The 24,255-nt window shown below is 44.3% G+C and overlaps 1 protein-coding gene across 5 annotated transcripts in view; it reads right to left on the bottom strand.

Moving 5' to 3' along the window:
• Positions 1-1,306: 1,306 nt before the first annotated feature.
• ADGRL3 (adhesion G protein-coupled receptor L3) overlaps positions 1,307-24,255 on the bottom strand; it is a 488,937-nt gene continuing 465,988 nt past the window's right edge. For 4 of the 5 annotated variants that reach the window (XM_050973751.1, XM_050973755.1, XM_050973754.1 and 1 more), the window contains exon 22: positions 8,204-11,087. In XM_050973751.1, the coding sequence (XP_050829708.1) occupies positions 10,282-11,087 (806 nt within the window). In that variant the 3' untranslated portion in view covers positions 8,204-10,281. Of the gene's footprint in view, positions 2,360-8,203; positions 11,088-24,255 lie in introns of those variants that run through there. The other variant, XM_050973756.1, reaches the window with a different exon arrangement.

Raw genomic sequence — 24,255 nt, 5'->3', positions numbered from 1 at the left:
TTTCTCCCTGGAAAAAAGGTTAACAGCCTTCACTGGCGAGGAAACCACATCCCCAAGATGATGGTCACCTTGCCTGGGGACACTATACAAGGCTGGAGAAGTGGGCAAAGGATGAGGTGTCCACATGTGGCAGATGAAAGCACAGTGCCTCCCATGTACTGGTTGGATAAATTAAAAAATGTCCTGATAAATATATAAATCACTTGGCACTGGCAGTTGTTAGGTGTTAATGGTAACACACACAGCTGGATGACAGGAGGTATTCAAGTATTCAAGTGGAAAAGACTCCCTGCAGCTCACCTTGGACCACTGCAAGCAAATTACCACTCTAGATGCCTACACCCCTAAGGAATCTGAGGCAGCTTCCAATTTCTGTTGATTGCCCACTGCCCATTCCTTGCAAAGCTAAAGGGGCTTTGGCCCCAGTGCTGTGCTAAATAGTGCAACAGTTGTTTCATGCTATCTGGCTTTTTCATGGGGAAGACACTTCACCTTGGCACTGCCTTCCTGCAAAGTGCTATGCTGAAGAGAGACTTCTATGTCCAGAGAAAGTTATTGGGGGTAATTTTCAAAAATATCTGTTTTCTTCTCATGTATGGGCTTTTTCCTAATTTCATTCTCTTTTCCTAATTTCCCTGCACTGAATCCGAACAGGTAGACTCAGAGTGAATAAGGCATAAGTAAGCTTTGGGCGGTGAATGATGAAAGGGAAACCCCAAAGCTCCTGTCCAACTTCCAGGAGGAACCATCCTGCCAGCGCCACAGCAGGGGACAGTGGATGACAACTCAATGCAGAGCAGAGACCTATCAGCTCTCACTCAGCTAACCATCCCCCTGCCTGCAAAGCCTCATTCCCTGGAGAGGTGCGCACACTGCTCCCCACTCTTGCTACTAAAGCTGGACCTTGCAGCGTTACTTACGACTCCTCCAATGTGTTTGGGTGGATAAAGGGCAGTACAACACACATATCCATTTTCTCTCCTCTCTCATGGACACAGCTACACAGACACAGGGACCTGCACTGGCTGGCAGCCCCCCAGACCAGACACAGCCTTGCACACGCGTTTGCACAGACAGAGAACTGCACAGACAGGCACTGGCTGACATGAACACAGAACATGTCTAGGCATGCCTCCATTTACCCAGCTGAACAGTTGGCCCAAAGCCATTAATAAGCTTTCAGGGTTTGTTTTTTTTTCCTTTTTTCCTTTTTTTTTTTAAACTAATGCTAAAAGCCTGGGGATCACCACGCTGATGGGGTTTGCATCCCTCTGATGATTTCTGCCCATCCCACCCTCCCCCCTCCCACAACTGCACCAAGCAGTCCAAGTCCTCTGTGGGCTGTAGCTGATTATTTACATCAGCGGAGACCATGGGACCGATGAGTTCACCCTGTTGACGGGGACTAGGGAGAAATGTCTGCAGAATCCTCTGCTGGACAGGTCCATCCTCCTTCAGGTGTCTCCTGCAGTGATGGCAGAGCTTGGCTGTGAGAGCCCACGCCAGCCTCCAGCAGGCAGATCCCGTGGGTTCCCATATATCCATCCCCAGCTGAGCTGATTGAGAAACGCTATCTTCAAGATACTAAGGCTCTTTTTTTTTTTTTTTCCTCAAAAAAATATTTCTATTTACACAAGACAATAAAATCTGAGCAGCTTTCCCCTGGGAAGCTTTGGCCAAGTGGAGCTGCTGCTGCTGGACACATGCGCCGGTCCCTATTTACAGGCAACAGCTTCGCTTGACAGTGCTCTGCTGGCACGTTCAGCTTCTCCTGGTGTAAGGACTACTTCTCTGTCCCTCTGGTCCTTCCCTTGTTGGCTCTTCGCACTGACAGGTCTGTATTTACAACAGCAACCTGGATCCGGCAGGTTTCCCTTTACACAGCCCAGCCTGAGAGCATGGAGAGAGGCTCAGGATGGTGGATTAAGCACACTCGGCCATTTTTTAAGCGTTATCAAGTAGCAAAGTCAATGTTCGGAGCAGGTGAAACTAATTTCTTATTACAAAAGACAATTTTCACCTGCTCTGCTCATCTTCACAAAAGAGACGAGCGGCCAAACGCCAAGGGCACATCCCAGGGTGCTGCCGTGCACGGGGCACCGGGAATCTCAGCCGGGCTGCTCTCTCCTTGGGGATGCGAGGGTTTGCTGAGGGTTTGGCCGAGGCCAGCTTCTCTCTCCATCCTGTCCTGTAGCGCGATCCCGAGTGAGGGACGGGTGGGCTGAGGCACAGAGGAGCTGAGGTGGCGCACTGGCACGGGCTGGCCGGGGCAGGCTCAGGGTCCCCAGGCGCTAGATGACACTGTCCTCCATGGTGACTCGCCTGAAGACCGGCTCCTGCTTGGGCGTCCTTACGCCTTCTGTGAAAAACAAGGGGAGAGCAGGTAAATCCCCGGAGCAGGACCAATAACAACTATTTTCAAAATCATTTCCATCCCCAAACAAAGCAGAGGATGCCTTGCTTGCCTTGAAAAGGAAGGCTTGCTCAGGGAAAGTGAGTGTATTTATGGGTAACCATAAATACACCCTTTTGTTTTCATCCTACCCTTTTTGCTGAATTTGGCCCTACAGTTCTGCCTGGCTTTGGCCCTACAGTTCTGCCTGGCTTTGTCCCCACACGAGCCAGTAGTTTGTTGTACAGCAGCATGGGCCACTGCTGCCCACTGCTCTGCAGAAGAAGAGTGACACTGAGGTGTCTCTTTGCTCCTCTGTGTTTAGCACATCACTGAGCTGCAGCCACCAGTTTGTGTCAACACAACAGGGCTTGTTTGAGCAAACTGCATTTTCTGTTGTGTCCCCCTCACCCCTTAATAATAAATATTCAGTATAAATGACTGCAGAGTAAACAGATTTGTTTTGATATCAGACATTATCTGAAGGGCACTTTGCATCCTGAGTGCTCTGCTTTACAGCTGCCTTTATAATCACTGCAGCCCAAGGGGGGAAAGCATCTCCTTCCACAAGCTCACGTTGGGAGGACACAGCCACATGCACTTTGGGGTGAGCTCATGCAGGCTTTTTTATGAATATTTCAGGGAGATTTTAAGGTAGGCTAATCACATTCAAGAAGAATCAAGAGTTATTCTGGAGACATTTTCTAAGCATAAATAATTTCACTCTGTTTCTCACCCTCCCAAGTACATGTTGCTCTCTATGGCATCAAAGGCAAAGTGGTGGGGGGAGAACTAGCATCTTTTCAGGCATCTCCCAGCTTGGCCATTTTGGCTGATGTTTTGGGGTTTTCCTGAGGAGGAGGGACTTTCATCCTTTACGTGTTGCTCAACTATTTTTTCTTCTTTTTTTTCCTAAGTAGTGGGATGCATTTTCTCCTTTCATTTTCACTGCTGTTAGCTCAGTGGGCTGCTTTGCACGGCAGTACAAACTGCCAGCAGTGGAAAATGCCTGGGTACACAGTGTGTACAGAAAATAAAAAATCCCACCTATTTAATATGTAGCACTCTTCCTGGCTGATATCAACAGCAGCTTAAGCAATGAGGCCTTTTATCTCTAAGTTTGAATAAGCAAGCAAAGTGGGTAAAGGGAAGGTGACCAAAGGGCAGAGCTGAGGTATTTGCATGGCAAAAATAATCCTCTTCTATTTATCAGGAACCACTCAAAAAAAACCCAAAACAACAAAACCAAAACCAAAAAACAAACACAAACCAAAAGGCTGCTTTGAGGCAAACAATTTTTTTTTTTTTTTTTTTTTTTTAAGGTGAGGAAACCAGGTACTGGCCAGAGCAAGCACCCAATAGCTACAGCAAAGCTTTTAGCTTGCCTCAAATATGCCTTCCAATCACACACGGTTCTAATTCCCCACGACCTTGCACTTCTCTCCAGGTGCCTACAGAAAGCACCTGAGAAACTCTTTTTGGCATATTTCAGCCAGAGGACAAAGCCTTACCAGAAATTTGGGGCTTTTTCTTTTAATACCCTCCCACCCAAAGTGGCTTTTCCCACACCCCTGCTGCAGCTTTTGTGCAACCAAATCCTCAGAGATGCTTGGAGCACTGTGCTTCTGCTTCCCAAGTGGAATCCCCAGACATCCTCCACTCAGCCTGTTGACTGCTTTCACCATTCATCCTCCAAAGCCACTTTTCAGTGGATATTACCACAGACTCGAGCCCACTGAAAGGCAAAGCCTTTGCTGCTGGTGGGACACAAAGGCTGCAGGGCCATTGTCTGGAGTGAGGTTTTCTGCCACAGGGACCCAATTTAACTCTGCCTGAGATGCCTCCAGGAGAAGTGGGAGAAGATAGGCTGAAAACAGTTTTATTATTGCTTTAATTTACCCACCAAGCACCCTTCTGCTGGAAATAACCTTTCCAAAGCTGTAACACAAGATGCAGTCCATTGTAAGTGGCAGTCTGAGATATTTGGTCATCTGTACAAATATTGCCATCACACCAGCTGAGGAGGTTGTGCAGCAGCTATGTTTGTGTCTTCAAAGTTGCTCTTTGGGGTTTTAAGCAGCACTGCTAAAATACGGAGCATTTGCTTCCAACACATAATAATTGCTCTGTATACCAATATTTTTATTTATTGAGGCTTTAGCTTGCGTTTTTACATGTGTACAGTGTATTCAAGGAGTAGAAATATAAGAAAAGAAAATATGTGGAGGGTAAAGAAATGAAAAAATAGAAAATAGTTAGGATTTTTTTTGTTCTTGGCATCTTCCTGAAGAAGACTATCACCATCTGTCTGGCATACCGAATACAATAAACAGTAAGCACCTGTAAAAAGCTATTTTGATGTGAAAAAGGAAGATTTCCAAGCTATCCTGCCAAGTCTTGATATTTCAGCTTTAAATAGACTGCCTCTTCTGAACTGGGATGATAAATGATCTGGTGTATGATCCATGCATCCCAAAGCCTTTGGAAGAGCAAAAGTGGCCCGAAGCCAGCTACCTGGGCAGAAGGAAATGTCCCTCAGTCTGGAAAGGGGAGTGCTGCTGCCTCCCAGGGGTACTGCAGTGCCCTCCCCTGACTGCACTGCTAATGCCCCCCTCCAGGACAGTCACTGAACAACCCACGGCTGCCTTCCCTGCCAGCACTAACCACAGATTTTATCTGGCTTCAGCTTCACACTGCAGGATGTCCTCCACGCTGTTACCAGAGAGCCTGCAACAACATGACATTTATATAATGTTCATGAGCCCAGACTATTTAAACCCTAAAATATTCATTAAATAAAATTTGCATAGAGTGTAGCTGAATGCAGCAGATAGCTAAAAATAAAGTACTTTTCTTTCCAAAGGTAAGGAGGAGATCAGGGTGTGACAGATGACCAAGCTTGTGCTCTTAGGCTTTCCTGAGACAGGTTTTTAATAAGATGAGCTATCTTTCTATCCCTGTTGACTAGGCAGTTCTGCAGGGTATTACATTCTTCATAACCTAGTGAGATCAAGGGCACATGGGGGTGTGACAGAGAGGCCAGCTGGTCAGGGAAGGGGGAGGATGCAGGCAATAGGGACACACAGACACAAAACAAAAGAACCCCCAGGAGCTCCCCCCATCCCCACTGTTTCCCCTGGCCCTCTGAGGTATCCCACTGCTTATTACCTGGGGCAAGGGAGGAAGGAAAAAGACTGGTAAACAACTACAGATGTCAAGGAATTAAAAGCAATCGACAGGCAGAAATTTTGAGGACCATGGTAAGCACTATTGCCTACCGGGTGCCTCCAAAGCTGTGATGGATACCCCCGATTCCCTCCAGCCTACATGGTCTTTCTTGGCATGTCTTTTGCCTTGTATTTCTCCTTCATTTTTCAGGGAGATCTTACAGTCTCTTCTGGCTCTTGCAGAAAATGGGTGGGAATTGCCTGCTATAGTCAAGGTGTCCTTAAGCAGTAAGCTGATGTGTCAGCTCTCTACGGGGTGGCCTGCAATGGGATTACACAGGAAAAAAAAACCCAGTCCTGCACAAATTAGCAGTGAGTGAAAAAAGGGATTCATAACTTGTAAAGGATCGTAAGATGACTTTCGGGAAAATGCAAAAAAGCATTGAGAAGAGCCTTGCACTTCTCCATCCCACTCTTCCCACCTGCAAGAAAGGCTTTCTGAAGGGGCAACTCAATGAATGGATTAACATTAGTCCTCACTCCAAACATGCCTGGCAGCTCAAGCTTCCCAAAGGTGGCCCTGTGTTTCAGAAAATGGTCTGTGCATCAGCTGACATTCTCATCAGCTCAAGCACTACCTATTTGCCTCTATTTTGTCTGTTTTCAGCTGAAAGTGGGATGTTTGTTGCACTTGAATGATGAAGCTTTAATCTTCTCCCTATAAGCCAAATCTGGTTTGGTTTTCTTTCCTTTGTTTTGTTAAATGGAGCCCTAGAAAAGATCCCTTGAGTACAGGGCTGATTATCCCCTTCAACCCAGCCTACACAGTTATGTGCCCCAAGCATGAGTATGGATTTAACATCATAATCACTACTGCTTTTTCCTCACATTCTTGCCTTGGTTCAGCATTAAGAAATGCCTTAGAAGTTTTCCTCATACCCCAGGAGCATTGTAGGCACCAAGGACTTAACAGTGAGTTGATTTTCACATGCTGCAGTCTGCACAGAAGACACTGTTGCCAGTCACATAAGAATTGTACATAGTGAGCTACTTATCAACAAGCACCAACCCGCACCATGCCCATAATCAACTACCTGACACAACAAAATCTGTTCTCAAGGGGAAGAAAATGCCAAAAATAATCTGCATCCTGCTCCCCTTCATAAAACATCCCCACTATATTACAGTCTTAAACCATTTTTGGCTTAATAAAATTAATAATATATATTTTCCCTCTATGTTTCCTAAGCCATAAGAAGCACCAACAGTGAATCCTGTGATGTCAGAGCAGCCTGGGAACAGAAATAATCAGCTTGAAAATAAACAGCATTTTTTTCCAATCAAAGTGCTAATAGGCATGGGTAGGCTGGCAAAGAGAAGGGATGGAGAAGAAGGGAAAAAGAGCCTGCACACTGATAAACCTGAAATACATAAAAGGGCTGGGGAAGAATGACCATTTGTTGTAAAAGAAGGTAAAGATTTTTCAGTAGGACAAAACCATCCCATAGCAGACCCACCACTGGTTTGTTCTTGCAGTTTCAGAAACACTGGTAAATGCCATGTTCATCACCTGCCTCCCGCTTTATCATGATGATTATTTTTCTAGGGTGTATCTCACCCTCTGCATGCACTCAATTCCACCATACTCCTGAAAAACTATTTTTTGAGTCTAACACAGTAGAAGTTTTTACTTTCCCCAAAATAAGAGGTACTTCAGTTATTTAAAGCCTCAGCAGCCTCTCTTGGGCTGCTAGATGAACTGCTGCGACCACACGGGTGTGAATAACCTGCTGTACCTGCAAGAGTGCATCCACCACGCACTATCCACTTCCATCGCTGCTGGTATGGATAATAAAATGAAACAGGGAGGCAGCATCAAGAGAAAGAGCATAACCTGGCTGGCCAGTGGCTACTCTGCTATGAAGTCAGGTGATTCTCCAATATTCCAATAGGAAATGCTCCCTTGCCAGAAACCCAGACCTGGCAAGAGGCACTGCTGCGATCAGTGCATGGTCCCACATGAAGTTTCTTCCCCAAGATGTTTTGGCCAGAGTGGCTGCAGGAGGGACTCAGGTGGCTTGAACCAGAAGGCCATGAATATCACCAAATATCACAACCCCTGGTTGTCTTGCCCAACCAGACTCTGCTGAGAGGCACCGAGCAGCACTGCCCCAGTGCAAGGAGAGTCCCAGGATGGGGTGGAACTGCTCACTGATCTGCTGCTACTGCTGCACTTATCCTCCAGCACTGGGAATATCTTGTTCAACAGGTGCCTCGCCCACCTGCTCCAAGCCTTTTGGCTTTTACCCAGCATGACAGGACTTGGATAGGCACAGTTTAGATGGAGGCAGCACCAAGCCCCTAAGCCCAGGCCATGGGAGGGCTTTGTTAAAAACCACTGAAAATTCATTACCAATCATATCCAGAGGTGGTTATTTTCCCTGTCAACCTTTCCAGTCTATTTTGTGGCTTCCTGTATTCCTGATTGCACTCAAGGGATTTGAAGGGGGAGGCTGGAGGGGAGCAGTGAGGTGCCAGTGGGCCATTGGCAGAGGTGGGGCAGGAAGGACCATGTGGCCAAGGATGGTGAGGGCGCTTGGCATATGCCCGGAGCAAGAAAATAAAGAGACAGCAAACAACGACCGAGAAGGCCTAAGGGGGACTTGTTTTACTCTTTGACATGCTACCAGCAGTTTTTAATCTCAGAAAACCCAAATTAAAAAAAATAAAAGAAGAAAATTAATAAAAGAAAAAAAAAATTACAATGAATAAAAGATATGACACGTGAAACACTATACTCAAATCATCCGTGTGTCGTCGGCTACTTTATACAGTAGGCACAAAACAGACCTAGAATCACCTGCAACAAATGTCAACCAGTGTTGTTCTTGTCCCTAAACAAGTACCACCAGCCTGATTTTTCTAGTCAGCCACAGCTGCATAACCTTTGTGCTTAAATTTCTCAGCTTAGGCCTCCTTTCTTCGGCATTGCTCACCCATGCTGTAAAGGAGTAGAAACTCATACTGAAGACATTAATGGAGAGAGGAACAACAACGACAAAAAAAGAGAAATTAATTGTACAGTACATACATACAATATCTTCTAAATCGTGATCAGTTGTTTATTGGTTGGCAAACAAGCTTCACTTTTACAACAAATATTAGTAATGAGGTCATTCAACTGCTGAGACCGTACAAAATGGATCATAAATTAAAAAAAAAAAAAAAAAAAAAAAGAGGAAAAAGAATTCATACTCCGTGCTGCTAATTTACCTCCAGAAAGCCTATGTTACTTAAAAATCCAGTCAAATAAATAAATTTCCTGTTAGGAAAAATAATGAACAGAGGACTTTTTTTCCCTTTTTTTAATTAAAAATCACCGCAAAGTACTTTTTAGCTCACTACGCGTCAATCTATTTTCTTCTTAACCACTGCAGTACAAGTGCCTAAACCGGGGATCAGACTGAGCCGAGAAGGCCCTTTGCTCCTCCAGGGAAATGGCAGTCTCCTGTAGAACCCCCACTACAACTACAAAACCTCTCCTCAGTCCCTGGATGCGACCCGAGGGCCTGGCTGAGGGGCTGTTGGCCAGAGATGCTTCACAGGATTATTGTCACGATCGGGTTGTGCACTGACAATGAGGAAGTTTGCCCTGCTCTAGTCTGCCAAAAGGTCTGCTGGCAACATGCCGGCTGAAAAAGGTTATACAGCGAGGAAATTAAAAGACTGCCTTGGCTGAAAAGAAATGGTGATGGTGTTACTAAAAATGGTCCTTAGAAAGTGATGTTTGGGGGTTTTTTTTCCTTGCCCAGTGAGTTTTTTTTACTGGGATGGGAAGGGGACAGAGGGAAGGAGCAGTGGACAAGGCAAAACAAAATTTAAAAAAAAAAAAAAAAAAAGGAAAGAGTTATGGAAAAACCTTGCTCCTACTGGTAGACAAACTTACAAGACCAGCACAACAGAAAAAAGTTCTTATTTTTTTTTCCACTACATTAACAGGGACGCAAGTTCTGGAGGAACAGAAAGCAGACTATATGTGCAATGCTAGTATCTGTACATTACATAGAAATTGTTCGCTTCTCTTTTTCTGCCATTAGTTTTTATCATCCGTTAATACAGCAAAATGTAAAATATGCCTTTAGCACAGGATTCTAGGATTCCCTTCCATCTCATTAAATTTGTTTACGTTTTGTTTGCTCCCGCAGCGAAGGGCGCTGCAGTGAAACCAAGCTGTGAGTGACCATAACCCATGGTGTGATCTGGATTGGTAAGAAAGAGTTTTGCTAGCTTGTTTTACGCAGCGCTCCCACCTAGATGCGTCATCGCTATTAGTTTCAAATGCACATTTTTGGCCTTTTATTTTTTTTTTTTTTCCCTCTTAAATCAGGTCCTTAAGAGCAACACAGCATCAAGGATTGTTTAAACAAACACGGCATAACTTGAGAAGGCCACGAAGTGTGCCGTTATCTATCTCTTTCATTAACATAATGAAGTCTGTCTGGAGGGAAGAAGGATGGGAAGATAAGGGGGGCACAGCAGTTACTGTCCTCTCCGGGCCGGCCTAAAAATTCCAGTAAAAAAAGTCTGAGAATTTCCTTTTGAACAGCATGAAGATTTAGGAGTACACACAATATTACCACTGTTTGGATTAACTCAGAACAGTAAACCGAGTGTTACGGAGAGGCTTTTAGTTGTCTCTTTGCTTAATTTTTGCTGAATCTTCTATAGACTAGTGACCAAGTGAGCGGGTCCTTTTGCATTGCCGTCCGGAGAGGTTCCCTCTTTGTTTGGTGGGACTATAAAACCGTCGCTGCTGCCTCGACCTAGCTGGTAGTAAGTGTGTAGCTGATGGACGTGGTTCCTGGAGCCAAGATTGGGCATGCTTTTGTAGTAAACATCGTCGGCATCGCCACCGCCGCTTTTCGCTGGTGGAGGATCGGTCTGGGTGCTGGCGGTGACGCTTTCCGTCATGGGCATGCCAGCCAGGGCGGGCATACTGGTGTAGAGAGAATCCCTGTTGGGCGACTGCAGGTCGTCCGTGTGCTCGTTGGTCAGCAAAGGGAAAAAGCTCTCGCTGTTGTCTTGCGGGATGCGACGCCGACTGTAGAGGTGGGGCTGGTGGTTGTCTGCCGAGTACACCCGGGGAGGCAGCAGCGGGGCGTCCGACTCCTCGTGGATGAGCTCCAGGCCCAGGCTCTCCTCGTGGGTGAAGGAGGTGGCGTCATCCAGCACGATGGCATCGTCCTCGCTCCCGCCGCCCACGCTGTTGACGAGTTTGTTCATCAAGTTGCGGCTCTGCTCGCTGGAGCGCTCATGGTTGTTCAGGTAGGAAGGGATGTAGTTGGAGGTGAGTTCCTTCAGGATCTTTTTCTCGAGGGCATTCTCCGTGTGATTGTACCCACGGTCAAGGATTTGCACGCAGTTGCTGAGGTACTCGCCGCTGGCGATGCTGTAGCTGTTGCCGTGATTACCATTCAGTGGTAGAGTATCCGTGACACTTGTATCCCTGGCATTGTTCAGAAGCCCCTCTGAAAAACATTACACAAGAGAGGGTGACTTGTACAAACAGGACACTCATGCGGGATGTGCACACTCAAACCCCCTTCCTAGGCTGCCGCAGCTGCTGGGGCTGGGCAGCAAGGAGAGCGTCGCGGCCAAAATGGGAGGGCACAGCTCCATCTAACCAGCTGGTGGTCAAGGGCTTCCCAAAAAGAAAAATGGAAAGCACTGTCAAGTGTGTGACTTGATGAGGCAACATCCAGCTGGAAGAATAACCTCTCCTGGCCAGCATTCTCCTACAGCTCTTGCGCCCTAAGTATTCTTGAGGGAGCTGAAAAATTCATGACCCTGGGTTGGTCCCACCTGCCCTGGCCCTAGGAACTTTAGAGGAAGGGGGAAATTCCTCCCAGCTGAGGGAAAAGTATTTGCCGCCCAGGCTAATCACTACCAAAACTTTGTTTGGGAGTGTATCCTTTCTAGAGGAAAAAAAGTCTGCTCTCCCCTTTCACTGGGCAGGCTGTCAGGATAAAGACATAAGGACTGAATGGCAGGATTCAGGGAATAGCAAGGGGGAGCCACAAAGTGCTTCCTAGCCCAGGATTTTCTGGAACAAGGCTAAATGCCCTACCTCTTCTGGCTTAAGGGCACAACCAAAATTATTTACTCCACACTGGCCAGGTGGGGATTTTCTAATACAATTGATGTTGGAGGCAGCTGTTCTGGGGTCTTGTGAAGCCTTTAAAAATAGCTTCTATTCCACCTGCCAAGTTAAAGCAGTGGGTTCAGCAGAGGGTACAGCAAGTACCATCACTGCCATGGTATGGTGGGCTCATGGGAACCTGAGAGGAGTAGCAGGGTCTCGGGGTGTTCCCGATCTAGCTGCCTATTGCATCTCCACAGGTGTCTCAATGCTGACAACATGAGGCTGGAGCTCAGCTCTTTGCCAAAGCACTACGGGAGATGGCAGGGAAATGCTTTGAAAGCAATGCCTGCATGGGTGGGCAAAGGAGAAGAAAATCAGGCCCAGCAGTTAAGCCACCATGCTTTCTCTTTTGGGATTGCTGGTCTCCTTGGAAGGACAGCAGGCATGGGGATGCATGAAATAACTTATCGATCTCTCAGTTAAGGGCTTCAGGCATTGCCAAAAACTGGCAGGCAACCCCCAGCAAGGCACAGTGGATCAGAGAAGCCATTAAACTGACAATTTCAGATGAACAGTTGCTCATACCATGCTTAGTACATGGCATGTGTACCTTCTGAAAATACAGGATTCAGTCTATATCTGCGATGGAGTAGTTGCTGTATGTCAAGGGCTGGAAAGTGCTACTGAAGACTTCTTGTTGCTTTGAATGAAATACCCCAAATGTGTCGGTCACCTTTTGGGTTTCTGAAGCTTAGAGGGTGCTGCTGTATCCTGGGTTCCCCAGCAAATGAGGGAGCTATGCCAAAAAATCAACTAGCCATCACAGACATAGAGCAAAGCCGTTGATTTTCACGGTGAAAGCTCTCCAACTGAGTCACGATGCTTGGGGAGAAATGAAAAGTGAGCATTTTTGGGGGAGGGCTGTATGTAATGGGTGACAGGTACAACAGCATCTGTTGGATGGTTACGCTGAGTAAGGTATGCATTGAGGCACTGAGCACTGTGCTCCTGCTGCCAATGCATAGATCTGGGGTTTGGTGCAGAAATAAAATGGGAGGCATTGCAGGTGAGAACAGAGTGGGGGCTGCAATGAAACACACCATATAAAATTGCCACGACCTTGCAAATAAAAACATGAAGTTGGGGGAAAAAAAAAAAGCATACACAACTAAACAAGAAACTGTGCTGGGTAAACAATACCACAAAAATGAGAAATAAACAAAGGAAGCATCATCTAATCTCATCTGTATATATATATATGTACACATACATATATATATACATACATACATTCACACGCATACACATATATATACATGTCTATTCATAGTCTTTTGATTTCAAAACTGTGAGATTAATTTCCTTTATTAACTACATCATCTATATGTGATGCAATAAAAGTGAACTAAAAAAAATTACATTTGATATGCAATGTTTAGCTTTACTCCCATACTTGTCTCTCTGTAGGGCTCTAAACGACAGCATGAAGAAAAGGAAAGAAAAAACAACAAGTAAGCTTACAGCGACAGTAGGAGAAACATGAGTAAAAAGCAAATTGATGATATGCAGAAAAGAGAGTTAACGGAAATAATTTCCACTGCCCAGAATACATGAATTTGTTACAAGGTTTATTTCAGGTTAAAAATATTGACATTTTAGACAGAAAAAAAAATATTTTACGCGCAATAGTCAATACTCTACATTTTTATTTAAAAAATTATCACATTTAAACTGTTTTCCAATGCCATTATAAAATGTTCAGCGTGCAACACAAATGAAGAAATAATGCCAGGAAATTTAAGAAAAGTCTAAAGCTGGTAACGGTCATGCTTGAAAAGATAGGCACTGTCATTGTCACTTCCAGTCTTTAAATGAATGGCTTTACTTACTGTTAGGTATAATAACCCCTGGTAGCTGAAACTGAATTCTGTTTCCTTGCTAAAAATGTTTTGCCGTCCATCTTATGCAACAGTGCTTTGTAAGAGTATGACTTTGCTCATCATGGGGCTGCTGGCATTTTACAAACTTTAGTAAGTCTGATTTTTACTTTAACCAAACATGTGGCAAACTACATGAACTTGGCAAAAAAAGAAACAAACAAAACCAAGAGGAATAGTAGTTTGAATAATGGCATTGTTAAATGAAACTATTAAGAAAGGCTTAAAACAAGAAAAGTCAGAGAATAAGATGAAGAGGCAGTGATAACACTCAGCTTCCCACTCTTCAGTTGTCTGTTGGATTTTAAGTAGAGCTTGCTGATGGTCATTAAGGCTTGTTAACACCTTCTCTCAAGATTAGTTCTCATGAAAGGTGTTGGGATATTTACCTGCTTTGGAGAGACTGAGCCAGCAAATGTTCCTCACTTCCAATGACAGTGAGCACTCGGCCCTTCACCTACCACCTCCTCCTTACTCTACACTCTGTGTCCTGTCAACGAATTGCTTATGCCACTGGAACATGGAATTTTGGCCTTTTAGGGTCTGATTCCCCACCTCTTTCCAAGGGTAATTTTTAGGCGTTCTGGCCCCTGGTGATTGCCTGCCACAGATGTGGCAGCTTTGGCTTAAGCAGAGACCGTATTTTAAAAGACGTAACTGGGGAGGGGAAAAGAAACAGGTGGACCAGATCAGTCCCTTGTTCCTTAGGGTGTCCTGCCCCATCCATGGCCAGCATCAGAAGTGGCAAATGAACATGTAAAAAAAAAAAAAAATCACAACCTTAGTGATGTGGCATGAGTTAGTTGGATGGTGTTAGCTAACAATGCCTCTCTGCATGCCAGCCACAGCCAAGGCACACCCAGAGATGATGACAGCATCTACTTTTACAATGCACTCTCCTGGCTTTAGCATTCCTGCTGCTGCAGCATCCCCAAAGGGCCACCGAGACCACTAGGCCTGGTTGGTTTTGCTACCTTTCATTTCTGCCACGGGATCTCCTAATATTCACAGTTGTAATTGTCCAGGGACCTAACCAGTTTGAAAACTAATAGCTATAGCAGTTCTGTGGTCATCAATTAACTCGCAGCCTCCTGAAAAGAATGGGTGGTGTTCTGCTCTCTCTGAAGTCAATGGCAAGGCTCCAGGAGCTTAAATGGGACCAGGCTGGTCCCATTCTCTTTCTTCACCACCCATGGATGAAGCCTGGACAGGTTTCTCTGTTATTTATCTAACTGTGTTGAACAGAATAGCACTTGCAAAAAAATTATGCTATTTTTGTGGAATAACATTCTGTTAGCTCAGGTAACTGTATCAGATTCTAGTATTAAAAATTTGAACAACACAAAATTATTAAAATACATGTAACACACATTTCTGCCCATATCACCTGGGTTCAGGTGAAGCACCCAGACCTGAACATCAGGGCTCCTCTTAAGGCAAATGCTGACCCAGCATTACCTGCTGCCATTTGATTTAAAAGACTGCCATACCTCAAGGTTATCATGCAAGAAACTAGTCAGAACATCAAAGCTCATTTCCACATTTGCAGTACACTGAAATTCTTAAAATTCTGAGCATTTCATGTTTAGCAGTAGCCCCTTTTCAAAAAAAGCATTCTTGGAAACAAATTTATTGCACAAAGTTAGCATAGTTTAGGAAATTAATAAACAGCAAAAAGGTCAAACACATGTGCTTTCCTTGTGCTTTGAATGCAAATATTCTCCTGATACAGTTCAACATCTATTTCTGTCATAAACAACATGCTGCCATAGAGTACAAAGGGGGCTTTCCTGCTTGCATTATAACCATCATTATTTTCCCTCTCTGGGATATACTTTACTGGGAAGTGATACCTTCATTGAGAGCAGAGAGCTGACAGAGTGCTGGCACACTTGCACTGGAATGCAGTGCTACTCTGCAGTGATTCAGCCACCTTACAGGTCACACCCAAAAAAAATCCCATGGAAAGGGCGGAGCAGGATGGAGCCACCAAGAGAGGAGCTGTCAGAGCTCCACACTCCCCATCTCCTCCTCAGGCCCTACTTAAACACACCTGCCTCTCCCTCACAGAAGCACCAGGACATAGCTTACAAACATGGTTCCTTCACATAGAAGCCAGAGCAGAGACAAACATGCAGGTGACAAGAGAGTGATTTCCATAGCAGAAACTTCCATTAGGTACAACTGACTCTGCCTGTCTCTTTTCTGTTGCCAAAAGGAGGATATAAAATATTATCTAGATTCACTACACCTTCTTTCGATTATTTTTCCCCCCTAACAACACAGATAAAATGTATAAATGCAAACGGCAAAACATTTCTTATCTCAGCTCTGCTCTTTGGAGCTGGCCTACACTTCTTGCTTCAACTGTCATTTTTCTTAGCGATCAAGGGCAGTTTTGTTTTATTTTGCATTTTACTCCCTGTGCAAAGCAGCGCACTGCTGGCCACATTTCTGCAGGCCATTTCAAATGAGAGCAGCTTTGGTGGCAAAGGCCAGTTTAGCTTCACTTACCTTCAGCGGTGTTCCTGTTTCTGAAATGAATGGTTTAACAAGGAAATGCGCTGACAACAAAGAGAGGAATGGATGTGTCTGACAGAACACACACACACACACACACACACACACACACAAGTCCAAAACAATACAAAAGCAAGGAGACTGAAAAAAAAAATCAAAATCAAAATACTGTGAATGCTTTGAGTAAAACTGACAAAAGTCTTTCAAAGTGAACTGGATTGCTCATGGAAAAATAGCATCTGGAAGATGGAAAGATGCATTGAAATGAAAGGGAGGGGAGAGAATCTTTTTTTTGTGCCCAGTTCCAAAAAAAAAAAAAGTGTGTGTGCGTGGGGAGAGAAAAAGTAAAAGGAAGAAAAAAAAAAAAAAAGAAGAAAGGAATGGGCCAAAATAAGCCACAGAAAATGGAATTCTCACTAGAAAAATTAGAGAGAAACTCCAGCACACCTTGTGCGTTGTACATGCTGACAGAAGGGTTGTTATAGACCGCCGATTCCCCGAGCAATGTATTATAAGGGTTGTTAGTGCCATGAGGACGAAGCAGAGCATTGGTTATAAGATGATTAGCCATGGCTCCTGGAGCAGCCCGATAGAAAGACAGAGAAAAAAAACAACAAAAAAGGTCAATCAGGCAAATGTGGTATTAAAAAAAAGGGAAAAAGAACATTCAGAATGACAACAGTTGAAATAGTCCTGATTACAAGCAGCCAGCTAATTAGACTCGGAAAACTGTATGCCACTAAAGCAGAACAGATGTTACTGACGATGCACAAATCCAAACCAACGCAAAAGAAAATGTATCAGAAAGCAGATAAGCTACATTTATGGTGGTTCCCCAGTTGCTCGGAGTGTAAGCAAGGCTGCGCCCACATGCTTGCTACAAAGAAAGAAAGGAAGATGGCAGCCTACACAATGTGGGGGGAAAAACTCTCCGGAAAGTGCCAAATGAATAACAAAAAATATATATAATGACTAACAGACAACAGCACATTCAACTCCCACTATGTGCTAGGATCTCTTTTACCAGACCTTCACAACACATCTAAATCAAAAAAGCAGAATTAAAGAGAAAGGATGGAGAATGCAGCCTCTCCAAAGGCTCTCAGCATTTCTCAGACAGCAGCTGTTTCTCATGTCTAAGAGGGCAAGTTTCACTTCAGCTACCTCTCTGGTACCACCATCAAGAGCATCCACAACCACCTGCATCCATTCTGGAAGGTGAGAGCACTACGGCTCTGCCAGGCATTTCTATCAGGAATGAGAGTAGCCACGAAGTGCATGTCTCAAGACTTTCTGTGTGCCCCACCAACACCTTGTTTCACCACTCCAGCACCTCTTTGCTGCTGTTTCCAAGCACTCAGCCCACAGTCATCCTTTGATCTTTGGTTTATCCCTTGGAGACGCAGCCTCTGGACCTGTGCTTTCTGGGATCACCACGGCTTGGCAGGTGGCTGCCAAGACCTACCTCAATTCTTTTGCAGGCATCAATCTAGAAAGCAAAATCTCCTCCTACCTTTCAGCTGACCTACAGGATGAAAAACCCTTAAGCCCTTGCTCTGAACCTCTTCTAATCTCCAGAGACATGACCTAATAAAAAAACCTTGCCCTTCAGTGCCATTTCCACTGAGTTTAAGAGCAGGAAGGATGACCATGGTTTTTAATCTCCAGGACTAAACTGTAAAGACAAAACCTTTCCACCAGGAAAGTAAGTCATTGGTGGGGCAACTAGAGCTAGTTAGGACAGGACTGTCAGAGGGTGCAGATGACCTGGCTGCCACCAACATCCGATAGCCTCAACCCAAAGAAGTAACTGAAAAGCCAATCCTCAAAACCAGTAACCCTTTCAGGAATGCTTTTACCAGTGTCTGAGGCATGGAGACTTCCTTTGCCTCTTTTAGGTGTGGAGGTGGCCCCGTGCCGAGGCGAAGGCTGTCTCTGTGGGGCATGCAGGGCACTGGGTACAATCTCTTTGGATGGAGTTGCTGAGGATATATAATCCCTGAGGGCCTCTGGCTAGTAGAAATCCCCTTAGCAGGGAGTTAGTTCTCTGGAAGCTCACACTTACTAATTATTTACAGAAAGGCAAAAACTGGCCAGACCTCAGGGTAGGTGGAGGCTGCCTCCTGCCGTGCTTGTATGCAGGCCTGGGATGACATTTCCCCGTGTCTCTGCAGGTAGAGGAGGGAGCAGACAGGTTCTTGCCTCTCCCCCATCATCCCCCAGCACTTCCCAGCCCCAGGCGCATGGCATTAGCAGATCACTTAATCGGTCTTTTGAGCACAGGACAAAGTAGAAGGCAGTGTTGTATGGGGGCTGCATGCCAGGGAGGCTCCTCGACACATGCAGCTGGAAAAAAAAGACTTGTTTTCTCTCACCTGATATTTTTGTCTATGCTGATGGAAAGCAAGATGAGCTGCTGTGTTTGAAAATAAGGAAACAAAGCTGTCTCCTGTAAGAAAACATTATATGAACGCTTAACTAAGTAACCTTGAATGTAACTAACAGGTAAATGAGTAAATTCTTTCTTTCTGGTAATGTGTTTTCTCTCAATCTCACATTCATCTGGGATGAGGGACTGTAGGAACAATTTCTCTTCTTGCACTAGTTTTATACCAGTGAGCACTAAAGGCCATTCAAATTGTTTCTGCTTTCATCCCACTTTTAATCAAGCCAGGCCATAAAAGATTCAAAAAGGGGCTCACTTTTATACAAGTAATGAGAAAGCCCAGAGTTAATGCCAGCCATAAACTCAGAAATGATATAATCTTCCCATTTGAGATTTAACCCAATCTCCAACTCAGTCCCTATGAGAACTGATATGAAAAATATACCCATGGTGGGCTTTTGAGCACTTTAGCTTGAGGTGCCTTTAAATGCCAGCTGCTAGAAAGACCATTTCACTCAATATAGCCACAGCCTGATCTTGTCTAGTGAACCCCAGCAGGCAGGAGGAACAAGCTGATCCCACCATGGATGGGCAGGAGAAGCTGTTTTGCATGGGGGATGCTCTCAGACTGTGACAAGAAAGAAGGGATCAACGTGTGTAAGCACTTAAATGTAAGTTTTGCTTGCCTTGATTTGCCAGCGTGGTGGGCTCTAGAATAAACTGAATTCACACAAATATGGCTCTTTCAGCCAACTTTTAATACATATCCATGATTCTGACTGCAAACTCGGCAAAAAAAATTGAAAATACAGAATAAGTAAGTAATTTTTGAGGTGTGTAAAAGACAGGGCTTGGTACTACAGCCACCCATTCCTGTATGCAGCAACTGAGCAAAAATAATCCTCTGCTTTCCTCTCCCTTGATTTCATTAAGATTTTTTAATTTGCTGTTCAAAATGCCCCTTTCAGTGGCAGTGCTGAGTAAATCTCCTGGTGCAAATCCAAAACAAACCCTCTGCTAACATGCTTAGAAATCTTTCAATACGTTCAGAGACCAAACTGGGCCCTAAGCACTCTGCAGCTTAGGTTCCAATCATGGTGAACTGGCAAACTTCTTACACTGTGCACGACTCAATAAATGTAACTTTGGCATCTTAAATACAAAATTCCATGTACCCTATATTCATAAATTTGGGCTCTTGTTTCTTACTACCTGCTCTCGAGTTGCAAAATTCCCAGCCTAAAAGGGTGCTGAGAGAGGATTGCAGCCAGGGTCCAAAAAGCCTACAGTTAAAGCTTTTGATAAAACAGTAATACACAAAAAAAACACCCCCTAAAAAAAAAACCAACCCCGAAAAAACAACAAACCTCTCATCATTTGGTTTCTCCTTCCCAGGAGAAAGAAAGAAAAATGTAATACCAGACATACATTTAAGTATCATCCTGGCTTTTTCATACCACTTTATCATTGCTATAGCAACCAACAGGACTATTAGGAAGAGCGGATTAGCTCTGCAGATGAGGCAGGAGCAGAAGGAGCAGGTAGACTATGGAACTATGACCTCATTTGCATGAAAATGGCCTTGCTAATAGAAAGCCAACAAAACCCCAATAGAGTAAGCAGGGGATCATAGCAGCCTGCTCTCCCAAAACACCGTGAGGGACAGCAGAGAGGGCTATTCTGCAGTTCTCAGTGAGGGTGTGCACCACTGGGGCTGCAATACAAAGGTCAGTGCGTGTCCAGGGGCCCAAAACCCAGAAAGATCAGGGCTGCAAGTGCCTGTTGACCACCTGGAATCTCCTCCCTGTCAGAGCACTCTTGGGAAGGGATCCCTGGCAGCTGTCAGGCCCGCGTTGGCAGTGTGCCTAATATCTTCAGCAGGCAGCAGTTATCATCACTTACTTTTATTTGTTCACTTACTGCTGGATCCTTGGCTCTCAGCATCTGTGGTGCAACACAGACCTCTCCCAGCAAGCCCTACAGCTCTGTGCCATCCTTGCTTTCCTACATTCCAGCAATAGCATCCCCTATACAAATCCCTCCCTTGCCATCTGCTGCACCACCTAAGGCCAGCATGCAGACACCTCTCTTTAGCATGGGGAACTGCCTTCTGTCCAGCTGTGCTGAATCACCTCCAGTTCTGCTAGTCAAAGGCACCCTACTGAAAGCAAATGCATTCTGTCTCCAAACCCCTATCATGCTGTATATATGTGGGGACATGGAAAAAAGATGGGTTCAAAGCAACAGGTTCATCTTTTACAGCATGATGATACCATCACAACCAGCAAACAGCAGAACTCACACCTCTACAAAAATATTCCCTGCAACCATACTGGTACAACTGCAGTCCCAAGTCTCCTTGTTTTCACTGGTATTCAACCAAAGTTCAGAGCAAAACACAACTACCAGGTCAGCTCTAATATCCAAAATTACATTCAAATTTGGGTTTCTGGAAAGGCCAGTGCTCAGTTCTAGGCTTCCTGAGGCCAGATTTCCTCAAGTGAAGGATTTGCAGGCTGTAATTACAAGTAGAAAGGAAATGATCTTTCAGAAGGTAGGTATTTGCTGGGTAACACACCGATGCTCCTGCTCCTCTCACAGCATCGGTGATCCTCATGATTCAAGCACCACAGATCCAGCTGTGCTGGATTTAAAAGGCCAGGAGAAGCCATGGCCTGCGCTCAGGGTGCGAGGGGAGATCTGGAGGGTTGCACTTTTGTCTTGCAAACTAAGAAAAACTCTTAGGAAAACCAACCACGACAAAGAAGAAGAAAATCCCACAAGTTTTAACATCACTGTAGCCAGACACAAAGGATTCAGATAGCTACACTTAGCTGCTTTCTGTGGCTATGAAAGTAGGCATTATTTTAATGACAGTATGCAACCAAATGGAGCCTTTTTCTTTCCTTTCTAAGGCAGAAATTGATGTCTTTGATGCAGGACAACATTGAATGTAAAGATAATTTTTGGAAGAGATTTTTGTAATGACTGTATGGGAAAACTGCACCTTGTTAAACACAAGTGTGGTTTATTCACTCACTGAAAGCAAAGGATGAAAATTATGATGACAAGCACATGTTGCCAGACTGTAGACTGCATCACTCAGGAATAAAATTCAAAAAAGTTCTTGTGGGCAGCTGGCTGACAAAGCCACACAGGTTATTTTGAATCATCTGCATGGTCAACACAGCTGGAAGGGAAATGGATTCAACTGCTCCTCCAGATTTTCTGAATAAATCTGTTACTCACCATGGCTCTGCCTGGCTGAAAGGGTTTGAGCAGCACTGCTTTAACTGGGATCATCTGTCTGCACAGGCAACACCACCACCATGTATCTTCCTTGACTTCTGGTCTTTTCAATTGCATATCAAAATATTTTTGGTTTGTGCATTTCAGCAGGGGATTGGAGATTCCCCCACTGCTGAGAAGATGTGACAGAAGAGCAGTTTTGCTGAGAAAGGAGAATGGGCCAGCTTACAAATTTAATTGGATGAACTATTCAATGCTTTAAAAATGTCCATACAAAATCAGTATTTTCCAAATTAAATGTTTTCACTTTTTGTTCCAGATGAGTGGCTGGTATAAAAGCTGACTTTGACTTTTTGTATTATTTCAACTTTTTATTAGAGTAGAAACAGAAATAGTTTAGAAAAAGCACATCTGAGTCATAACAAAATGTTTGATTGCCTCTGACCCAGCAAATCCAAAAATGTAGATTTTCTTGGGCTTTTTTTTTGTTTGTTTCAGGAGGAATTACATATACTGCTGTGTTTTCAATCAATCTAAGTCCTGTTTCCTCCCTGTTTTGCCAGCAATGTGGCTCCCTCTCCACAAGGTAAGGGCACAGTGCTGTACTCCTGCCTGCTCTGACTCCTGGAACACCCAACTTACCTTGTGGTTCACATCCACCATGAACCAGGTCCCTCAGCTTCTTGCACCTCATGTCCTTGACTTCAGACTGCCCTGCAGGGACAAGTGACAGCCAGGAAGAACATGGACCATTCCCTGAAGGTAGAACAGTTCCTGAGCTGCCAGGGGACATGGTTTAGCTTGGACACAATGATGTGGCAAGAGCTCAGTCTTCCTCTAAGTGTCCACTAAAACAACCCCATAACACACTCTGCCTTACCCTAAGTGCAGTGAATAGCTCAGACTTGAATGCCACTGGAATGGCCTCTCTGCAGTCATTTCAGTTTGTAAATTCTGGCTGGTTTTATACTTCACTCAGTATCAGCTTATTCCATTTTGCTCCCAGGGAAAAGAAAAAAGTAGGTTTTTAGGAGTCAAAGCCCTTATTTTCTTTGAAACTTTCCTTACCAGCATTCCACTGTGTCCTTTTCTACAGGTAGAGCTTTTGAGTATTTAATGAATCCTGGTCTTCCATGTGTTCAAAATTTGTTCTAACAATAAATGCTATTTTGACAAGCAAATTCACACATATTTGCTGGAGGACAACAGAAATTTCCAGTATTTTTCCAAGTTCCTTCCAACAAATGCTCTGACATTTAGATTTATCAAGCTCTATTCTTATAATAGCCAACAGGATTCAGTTAATAAACTTCAATAAACTTCCCTATTAAATTTCTCTCAAATAGGTTTGTTGTCACTTGCAGCATCTAATCTATTCATTGTGAAGCTATTAATACTGACTGCAGTGAAATGGAGTTTCAGCAAATGAGGTTGTTGAGCTCTGGGCCATCTTCTGCCACATGAAACATCCCAGGCTTTTATGCAGAGACAGGGGAGTGAAAATATTTCTTTGTCCCTTTTTTTTCCCTTCCTTTCTTTGGCAGTGATTTCATATGACAAACCTCTGCTGGATTATAATCTGCAGGCCATGTTCAAAACACACATGTGTCTACATCCATTTATAAGTATTTGCTCACTTGTTAATAACTTTTTCACTACCTGGAGCAGAAACACTGTTCCAGAATGGGGCATTTCTTTATACCACCACTACCCTTACAAGGGTTTACACCACATTGTACCTTGCCTGTATGAACATGCACTATCCCTAATTGTTCCTGTTCATGATTACTTCTCACTAAACCTGAGGCCTTACCCAAGATGTGCAGAGAGTCCTGCCTGTGGTGAAAATTGGACCATGCTGCCAGGAATCTATAAAAGCAGCTATGCTTTCTTCCTTCCTCCTTCACAGTCACCATATTAAGCCTGCTCTGCAGCAATACTCTGCCAGATCTAATACTCCCCAAAGCCTGCTCTGATTTCAGAAATTGCCTTGCCCTTACTTTTCCTCTTTAAAGCTGATCCACCTAATGACTGAACTTCCAATTATATGGCTGTCAATCCTAAAATCAAAGCCAGTTCATAATATCTCCCAAAGGAAGAATGTCATGTCACTCACTGAAATCACTGCAACAAATCTCAGCTAACTCAGTCCCAGGCAGCAGAGAGGCAAAATAAACCAGGAGAATATCAACAATGGGATTAATTTTGCACATAGGCAGAAATAAGAGTTAAACTCCCTAAGATTTGATCCTTGATGCAGAAAATCATAATTTTTCTAGCATAAAACATACAGCCGATTGAGAAAGATGGGGGGCGGGAGTGGGGGAAGATAAAAACCACCAGAAGCAATTTGCTAGTCCAAAAGGCTGATGACTTTCCCTTACAAAGAGAAAATTTTCCTCTACTTTCACCTACCTGCAACTTCTCTTTACTTCATATGTGATTATCAGGATGGGTCGTTT

Source organism: Serinus canaria, chromosome 4, assembly GCF_022539315.1.
Source record: "Serinus canaria isolate serCan28SL12 chromosome 4, serCan2020, whole genome shotgun sequence".
Lineage (NCBI taxonomy): Eukaryota > Metazoa > Chordata > Aves > Passeriformes > Fringillidae > Serinus > Serinus canaria.
The sequence above is the reverse complement of the archived record's forward strand: the minus strand, read 5'-3'. Positions and strand labels throughout refer to the sequence as shown.